Source organism: Alnus glutinosa, chromosome 8 (assembly GCF_958979055.1).
Source record: "Alnus glutinosa chromosome 8, dhAlnGlut1.1, whole genome shotgun sequence".
Classification (NCBI taxonomy): domain Eukaryota; kingdom Viridiplantae; phylum Streptophyta; class Magnoliopsida; order Fagales; family Betulaceae; genus Alnus; species Alnus glutinosa.
Window position 1 is genome coordinate 14,695,320 of NC_084893.1, and position 9,715 is coordinate 14,705,034.

The following is a 9,715-nucleotide window of genomic DNA, read 5'->3' on the forward strand; positions in this document are numbered from 1 at the left end:
AAGCAATACCAAATAAATCTAGAAAGGTTTCCTTAAGGGCCATATCCCCACACCATAGATCATGCCAAAATTCTAACCTTGGAGTCATCTCCCACCTCAAATCTGGAATGACTTGGAAACTTCTCTCCAACCCCTCCTAATATTCTTCCATAACCCTACCACATTCGCCCCAACTAGCTCACTAGAACACCACCTCATACGCCCCATGAACTCTCATATTTAGAATCCACCACCACTCTCTACCAAGCCTTTCTCTCGAGCCCATAGCACCAAAACCATTTACCTAACAGAACAAAAGATTTTGAAAATAAATGCCATTAACTTGTACCAGAAGATTTTGAAGTCGAAAAAGAAAAGATTTAGGGGGGTAGAGAGAAAGTATTTGCAATGGATAGAGAGTCTTAAGTATAACTGAAAAAAGAAAACAAAAGTAAAAATTCTTTTAGAGCAAAGAGAGAGATATGGATGTCCCTAAAAAAATGAAAGATCAGTTGTTCTGTGTTCTTGGTGCGGAGAGAGGGAGAGAGACTAAAAAACTGAAAGAAGAAAAAGAAAAAAACAAGAGGTAGTTTCCTGGTTGTGTGGTCCCAACAAGATGGGCTCCTGAAGCTTCAGTCTTTGATACGATTTTTTGGCTAATTGTTTTCTGCCTTTCACTTATTTGATCGGACCCATCCAACCCCGCTTTCTGATATACCTTTGTTTATTTTGCTGCCCCAAGCCTTTTCTATTACTTAAGACAAAACAAAAGAAACAAGTGAACGAAATTGTCCTCCTATTGAAGTCTAAACAACCATTTCTTTAAGGGGACTATGATGTGGTCGTGAGCGTACCAATAATAAAATAAACCATTCGCAATAGAATGAATCTTTATGGGATATGGTCTATGTGAGGGTGTCAAACCTCAAGGACTGTGGGTTGTTGCTAAGTTATTGAAATTAACTCTAATCTAATTCAGAAAAAATACTTGGTTTTGGTTTTTAATTGAAATTAAATAAAAACATAAAAGCAAGATAGTATGGAAAAGATATAGGAGATTGATTTCACCACTAACCTCATAATAATGGTAAATTGCATTTAACATGAGAATTTTACTTACGTGAATAATATGACTCGTGTGTGTTTGTCAAGCACTTAACGATGTCGTTAAGAAATTTCTTTATTAAGAAATAAGCATAACTCATCTTTCAGCAAGGTATGAATGCTCTACCTAAACTAAGGTATAGAACAATTCATCCTTTATAGGCATGGGTTGTCAAATATCCTAATTAGTTGACACATAATCAAGGGATAAGAATAACTCATCTTTCGGCAAACATAAATTGATTTACCTAAATTAAAACTAATTAGGGTGTAGAACAATTCATCCCTCCTAGGCATGGCTATCAAACCCTCTTGATTCCGTGTCCATTAAAACCGTTGTAAAACCATCGTTCACATAATCACATAAAATATGAACGTTGAGTTCAATAAAAATAAACAATTTTCTAAGACAAGATAAAACGTTTATTAAAATCGAATTTAGACATTAAAAACAATCTCAAGATTAAACAACCATCATTCATGTTCATAGAATTCCCAAAGAAAACCACAATTACACCATAATTACTTGGAAAGGGCTATATCAATACCCTTTGGATGAATTAGCCGCTCATGGAGATGCTAGAAATCGCCTTTGTTGAGGAGAATTTCATCCCAAGAAGTTGCTGGAACTTTGAAGCACTTTTCTCCTAAAACTTAGCCACTAATCCTATTGATTTCTTCTATGTAATATGGTTTACCCTTAAAGCACGAATTAGAGGTCTATTTATAGAGTACAAGAGCAACTCTAGTTCAATTCGTGGTCTTCTAGGACTTCTAGTCCAAGTAGGAGAAGTGAAACTTCTTTCCTTTTCTGATTTTGCCTTGCTGTCAGCTTCTGCTGCACGACTGCGCCCAATCCCATTTAGATTGGCGCTCAAGCTCAGGTTGCGCTCGAGCCCATCCTGAGGTGCGCTTTAGCGTAGGATGTGGATTGAGGTCTGTGCTCGAGGTTCCTGATGTGCGCTCGAACTTGATGTTTTGGGTAATGTGCTCGAGTTCAGCGTAAATTGCACTCGAGCTCATTAAGCTAGATGCGGTGCTTGAGCCCTTTGCCTTGCAGAATGTTGGATTTTGCTTTTGCTGCTTTTGAAGCTTAAAAACCAAAGAAGTACTTGTGTTTTTCAGTTAGGTCTTGAGAATGATCTTTACATAAAAACAATGCAAAGCATCATATCACAACTAAACTAAGGGCCTAACATATACGAATTAAGGAGCTTGAAAATGCAATATTCAATGCTCATCAAACTATTTTGTCCAGCTGCAAATGTAGGAAATTTTACCGTGGCACTTGCCTCAAGCGCCTAAGACTTCTTGCACGGTGCTCCGCTAAGTGTCAAAGGTGAATACCTCACTAATGGTACCTGGCCCAGAACTTTTTGACCATTGTCTTGGCAAGGTGCCTAGGCAAGCGCCCGGCTCGCCTTTGACAATACTGTTATAAATTTATGTGATCTTTCAATAGGAATTATAACTCTTGTTTGTAAGGATAATACTTATGTCAAAATCATCCAACTAGCCAATGATCCCTTGATTCTTAACTTGCTTAAACCGCCTTCAATGTAATTGCTGAGAACAAGTGTGTTTACCCTCTAATAGTGTAGGTATGTGCTAGGAGTGTATTAGGAGGTTAGGTTCTTGCATTGTTGATCACTATTTTGTCATGGCAGGCTAGTGAATCGACAAAATGAAATGGCATATTTCCCCAATTTCTTATACTGCATTTATGATAAAGTCCACTTGTTCCTTCAACCAGTTTGTCTCTTTTTTTGCCATGTTTATTATGCCATATCTATTACACTTCTGCTCATGGATGGGCTGTCCTTGACCTTTTTTTTGCTGATTCAACTTATCAGCAAAGCACTGATGACCTTGTTTTAGATTAAAGGTCTCATTTTGTTTAATATCGTGTTCAGGATTGAAGTTTGTTTTCCAAAGACTTTATACAATTTAGCAGTATCTAATGGCCATACTCTTATCCATGTCATGTCAACATGGCTCTGTGAAGTTAAAGTGAAAGGTTCTAGGTAACATAGATGATTCAATTATGTATGTAAGTGTTATGTGGGAGTATTTTTCGGTTGACGTATTGATTATGTAAATGAGTAGATACTCTTTATTCATTCTTGGATATTTTTCAAATTCAATTTTTATCTGTATGACTTGGTTTTGTAGGTTCCAGAAATGTGCCTTATAAGTACTTATATTGACCTCCATCAAGGAATACTATTTGTAGAGTCACCACGTTGCAAAGAGAGGCTGCAGATCAACCTTAAGTCAGACTCTTATAATGGTAGTGGAGAAGAAATTTGTTTTCGTGGCCAGAGGTGAGATATAATGCACATGCTAGTTATATTTGCTAATTACTTGTTTATTTGCTTGGCTAGCAAAGAAAGATGAAATCTATCAGCGATAGAAAATGGGATATCGATTGGCACTAGCATACTATCTTTAGGTTAAGGATCATAACTTGTGCAACAACGATGTAATGAGGATGACAACAGCAATGAATATAACATTGCTATGTAACTATCAGAGAAGAAAAAAAGTTGGCAACAAACTTCACATCAGGATCGATGATATGTCAGGCAACTTAGAGTAAACTTGGGTCAACATGAAAAGCTTGGTCACTTTTTTGATATCTGGTCCACTGCAACTTGTTAGAATATATGATATGATTCCATATGAGGTATATATTCCTTATTGGATAATTACCTTTTAGGATTGATTGTAATCAAATTGGACGGTAATCAAATCAATGATTTGATTACCATACTTATCTTTATCTTCACCTATCCCAATTCTCCTATAAATTGGAGTAATTTGTAATGTAAATATCATCAAATAATTAAGAGCATAATGTATCCCTATCAGGCTCTTCTCTAATGGTGGATGTAGGTGTGCAACACTGAACTACCCGAAAATCCCTGTCTCTATTTTCTCTATTCCTTTGCTATTTTCTTTATTTTCCATTTCATTATGAGTTTCTTCATAGTATCAGACCCATCAGCTAATGCCAATCTTTGACCCAAAATGGCCTTGTGGACTCCAACCTTTGTTTCCTCCCTTGTTTTCGGCGGCGGCTCTCTCAGGACTCTCACCGTTGTTCAACATCCTTTTTGTCTTGCATCTCTATCTTTTGAGCATCCAATAAATCTTTGAACACATCATTCGAAAGCTCATTGACCAATCTACACAATGCCACAAAAATCAGCCCCAACGGAGGTTTCACACGCGCCGCCAGAAGATTGTGCCAACCATGCCACCCTCCACCATGCAATGGTAACCCATCATCCTTCTCTGTTGTGTCAACATATTTGACCCTTAAACAATAGGTCGTTTAGCTACTGCTAAAAAACAAATCTCAAAATAAATTGTTCTAAACGACAAGTTGTTTAGGTGGTTAAACAGATATGACCCCTAAATGAAAGGCCCAAACAGCCTATATTTGGCCCATGCAGCCCATATTTTGGCCATGTTTGTTGTCCCAGTCATTCAGCCTATTGTTGGCATAGGGTATATTCGGCCCAAAGTTGGTCTATTTATTTGCCCAAGTCAGCCCTATTCTTTGGTCCATAGTTGGCCTTATTTTTCGCCCAAGTTGTTTGGTGTGTTGTGGCCCATAATCAGCCTATTGTTGTTGGCCCAATTTTCAGCCTATCTCCGGCCACTGTTGCTAGCCTCCACAACCTTCGGCCACCTTCTTGCCACTACCATCTTCGGCTGCCGTCACCGTCCACCTTTCGGGCCCCACCTCCGACAACTTTCCGCCGTTGTGTACAGGGGTGGGCACTAACCAGATCAGGCCTGTTTTTCTGTTTTTCATAGACCTGGCCCGCAAGTCACGGGTTTGAAAACCGTGATTCGCAACCTGCAATTATATTGTTTCTCATGGGGCGAGGCGGGTTTGGTGAACTTGGTTTGGTTTTTACTAGACAAAGACAAAATGGGTTTGGCGAGCTTGGTCTGGTTTTTGCTGGACAAACTAGTTTTGAAGAGTTTGGTTTGGTTTTTGGAGGATAGGTGGCTTGATAAGCTTGGTCTGGATCTTGGTTGATAGGCTGGTGGTCTTCTTCTTCGGCTAGTGTTCTTTTTTTACTTCTAACATCCTTCTTCTAGCATGGAAGTGTTTGCTTTGAAGCTGAGATTCTGAGCAGGCACAGAAGAGAAGAGAAGTACCAAAGAGGAACAGAGTAAGATAAAATAAGAGTACCAGTCTGTGACTGAAGTACATTTGTGGAGCCATTAATGAAATCTATGGATATTGCCTTGAAGATCAATGAACTAACAGAATTGGAGTAGAGTTGCAGGCTGGCTGGGTAGGGAGAGATGCTTCGTTTCTGAACTTTTAGGGTATTCATTTTGGGGGCATAAAGGCAGAAAGATATGTTATATACTAGTATGTTCGGAGTGGTGGGGGTTTGCGGGAAACCAATTTCCACAAGCCGCCCCGCAGGTCAGCCAAAAAAAGGCCCACATTAGATTCCACAATTTTGCATGTGATTTCCACAAGTCATGGGTCAGAGCGGGGCGGGGCAGAATCGCTGGTACAGGTGGGTTGTAGGGCGTAAGCCACCATCTATCAAATCGAGTTTACGATCAGATTCTTCTGCGCATCATACTTGATTATTGCTCTAGTTGAGCTCACATCGAACCTTTTGCTGCTACTACACAGGATTGTTATCGCTTTCATCATCTTATCAACTTCATCCAACGGTGTTGTTGGTTGAGCTCATAGTCAGTTTTTGATGCTTGCCACATTAGATTCCAATCAGCAAAAAATATAAAAAAATTAAAATTAAAAAAAAAAACGCCCTTCTTTTGAAACTCAAGTTTTCAAAATCTTTCACCTTGAGTTTGAAAGGGGATGTTAGAATATATAATATGATTCCATATTAGGTATATACTTTTTATAGGATAATTACCTTCTAGGAATGATTGTAGGCAGGAGTGATAGTAATCAAATAATATAGCCCGATCAGGCTTTTCCTAGTGGTGGACGTAGGTATTTATCACCAAACCACTTGAAAATCTTTGTTTCCATGTTCTCTATTTCCTCATCTATTTTTCTTTCATTTTCCATTTAATTACAAACTTCTTCACAACTACCAATTCTGAGAAATATAAAGATTTAAGCTACTTTAACCAAGAGGTGCTTTATTATCGATTTATACATTTGACCACATTATACAAGAAAGGGTTTGTTTTATTTCCCATGAGATAAAAAATGCGTTCACCTTCTTTCTTAGACGCCAATTTAATAATGGTTCATCTTGCTAGATGTACCTGACCTCATTAACTTTGAGTCTTTTACAAGAATGCTGATGTTTTTTGGGATTGTACTAGGCAGATGAAAGGCTTCTTGAGTTAGCAATTTTAGACAGTCTGCTTTATGAACAATGTTACAATGTCTAACACGTTTAAAATAACAATTTTCAAAACTCTGGAAGAATCACTTTTTATATTCAAACTATCAAATGAAATAGAAAATGCTTTTTATTCTTTATACATTATCTTCATCATATTAAACTCTCAAAGTTGCAATCAAATTGTTATTTGTTGCGTAGATATGAAGGCCAGGGTTACAACAATGAAGTCAATATTTGGTTTAGCCATGCAGTCGGGCAACCTTGCTGTTTGTTGCGGTGTTCGATGTCCACCAGTTATTACTTGAATAAGAGCAGAAGTGTGGGAATGTGTAGGGATGGGCAGAGCAGATTGAATTTTTCCAATGAAGCTCAGTTCTTATTAATATCCAAGGAGAGCGTATCTGACCTAAATAACAGATTAAGTTCAAGTATGTTCTCGTACTGTATTCAGTTTTGTTTGAGTTAAATGAAATTTGTTAATTTTCAGTTCTTATGGAAATGGCTATTTTTTCTTTTTTGCTACATCTAGGATACTAAGGAATTACTTGAGGGTGTGTATAAACTTGGACCTTCCCTTTGCAATATTGAATTAGTCATTCACTTAAAAATCATTGCACCTTGACCTTTATAGAGCGTCAAGTTGCTTACTAAAAATTAAAGGTATACTAAGTAACTTGATCTATGGTTAGGACACAGCCAAGAGGTGTGTAATCGAGGGCTTGTTTGAGTCAGAAGTTGGCTTCCCAAAAAACATATTTGGATGCATTGAAACAAGCTCTAGATTAACATCAGGCATAGTGTTCCTTTAGAATAAATAAAATAAAAGAATAGTACAGATTCAAGCCATTTTTTCTTATAGCTGGATTTTTTTTTCCCCCTTTGGCTATCATTCCAACTTTTGTATCATTTGTTCTGAAAATGTTTTGAATTGTAAAATGTATGCAAACTATTAATTGATGATAGCAGATGTAAAGAAGGGTTCTTTTGGAGTGCCAGTTGAAGCCAGTCCAATGACATTTCGCCCCAACCTTGTCATATCTGGAGGCGAACCATATGCAGAAGATGGATGGAGAAATCTTAAAATTGGGGATAACAAATTTACAGTAAGTTCATTAAACTTTGAATGGGAATGATAACAGCTTCTATTCAGCGTCAAAACACAAAAGAACAACAAGCTTTGGCTAATTCCTGACACTAACAAAACTTTAGCCTCGTGATGTTGTACAGTTTTACAGATGTAATGAAAATTTTCCATAACCATAATGCTTGCTTCATACATCATCACAAAGTAGTTGCATCCCTTTCAACTATAATGTCTGTTGCATACATAACTGCAAAATGATTCAATTCAGTCTAGTTCTTGTTACCTTCATCATTACAAATTGATGCAAACCCTTTAAAATTTTATTTGTAGCTAATGTTCTGTCCGGATTTTGTTATCCCCCTAGCTGATGTATGGGCGAAAATCTGGGAGATGTGAATAATCTTCTTGCATTGGTTTTGAGATGCGTTGAGTATAGGAAACTAAAGTTTTTTGTTAATTTACATCTTTCATTGCCAAGTATATCCGTACTTCTTAATTGAATATTTGGAAATTTATGAAGCCAAAATAGTTGGATTTAATATCATATATACTTGAGGACAGAAAGGTCTGAGAATCTGTGCACTTTTCCTGATCAACTTTTCATGGGTCATCTCTGCTTTCTTTCTCAGTCGCTGGGTGGATGCAACCGTTGCCAGATGATCAATCTTGTGCACAAAGCTGGACAAGTGCAGAAGTCAAATGAACCTTTGGCTACTTTAGCATCATATAGGAGATCAAAGGTCCGCCAAAATAGACTCCTTTGAATTTTGATTCTTTATTGGCTGATTTCTATTCTGAGTGCATATAACACTAGAAGTTTCATGGAAGCAGGGGAAGATTTTATTTGGGATACTACTGAGATATGAGATTGATGATGGAGTAGAGCAAGAACCTGAGTCGTTGCTTCAAGTAGGACAAGAAATACATGCAAATTCGTTTTAGCTTTGAGGAATCAGTACAAACACTGCCTGTGCCATCTGGAGAACGGAGTTGGCAATCTGTTTCTGGAACTTTAGAAGAGCATTCACATTAATCCATAATTGATCTAATAAATCTCTCAGAATCAAGGTATACTGAAAATTGCATTGCAACATCAGAAAAGGGATAAATAGGTTACTTGTCCTCCACAGAAGTATTCAAAAAATACTCGTACATTCTTTAAGCAAGTCAGAAAAGGGATAATACATGATTCTTTGAAAATTTGTAGCTTCATTCTTTTTGTTTCTGATGATGCTGTATGAAAGAAATTGATGGAAATATGGTTATAAAGAATTGTGTTTTTTTTAAAAAAATAAAAATAAAATTAGCGGTTGTATTTGCGAGCCCTGCATCTGTTTTTTGATTGTGATCATTGTGTACCACTTGCTGCACAACCCCACACACTGCACGACCTGCCATAGAATGCTGCATGCGCACAGCAACTGGCAACAATGTCATGGCAGCAGAACCACGTGCAGTGGCAGCAGCGCTGCTCGTGCAGTGGCAGCAGCGCTGCTCATGCAGCGGCGGCAGTAGCATTGCTCACTTAGCAGCAACACTACACACGCAACATCCATGTAGAAGTACTGCAGCAGGAGCACCACCCATGCGTAGCTGCAGTAGCAGCAGCACTGCTTGAGCAGCTCAGCGCAACGATAGAACTGTGGGTGCACAGTAGCCCTGTAGCAGGTGCGGCGGTGCACGCACTGCACAGAAGCATTATATGAGCTACATGAGTTTCGTGTGCTGCCTCATGGTCATTGCGATGGAGCGGTAGATTTATGCTTCTTAATGGTGGAGCTGGAGCATATCTATATGGGGCGGTGGAGTGAATTGTCGCTGCAATAGAGGTGGCTTTCGTCACGAAAGGCAGTGGCCCCTACGCAATCGCTTGCTGCACTCCATGGTGGTGTTCGATGATAACGAGGCAGCGATGGTTGTCGTGTGTTGGGTATAGGGGTGGCCGCAATTAGGGCTGGCAATTTTGACACGACACGACAACCCGACACGAACACGACACGAAATTAGCGGATTTGGGTCTACTTTAAACGGGTTTGGGTCATAAACGGGTCTACCCGTTTATCTCAGTTAAACGAGTCATGTCACGGGTCATCCGCGGGTGACTCACCAGACACGATTACCTTTTTTTTTTTTTTTAATTATTATTATTATTATTATTATTATAAAAATTTAAAAGAAGAAG

The 9,715-nt window shown here is 38.4% G+C and overlaps 1 protein-coding gene across 5 annotated transcripts in view; it reads left to right on the top strand.

Annotated features, from left to right (window-relative positions):
- Positions 1 to 8,839, top strand: part of LOC133874895 (molybdenum cofactor sulfurase) — a 103,100-nt gene extending 94,261 nt beyond the window's left edge. For 3 of the 5 annotated variants that reach the window (XM_062312789.1, XM_062312793.1, XM_062312791.1), the window contains 5 exons: positions 3,256 to 3,407; positions 6,648 to 6,877; positions 7,416 to 7,552; positions 8,163 to 8,273; positions 8,365 to 8,836. In XM_062312789.1, the coding sequence (XP_062168773.1) occupies positions 3,256 to 3,407; positions 6,648 to 6,877; positions 7,416 to 7,552; positions 8,163 to 8,273; positions 8,365 to 8,475 (741 nt within the window). In that variant the 3' untranslated portion in view covers positions 8,476 to 8,836. Of the gene's footprint in view, positions 1 to 3,255; positions 3,408 to 6,647; positions 6,878 to 7,415; positions 7,553 to 8,162; positions 8,274 to 8,364 lie in introns of all 5 variants that reach the window. The other 2 variants (XM_062312790.1, XM_062312794.1) reach the window with 2 other exon arrangements.
- The last annotated feature ends 876 nt before the right edge of the window (positions 8,840 to 9,715 follow it).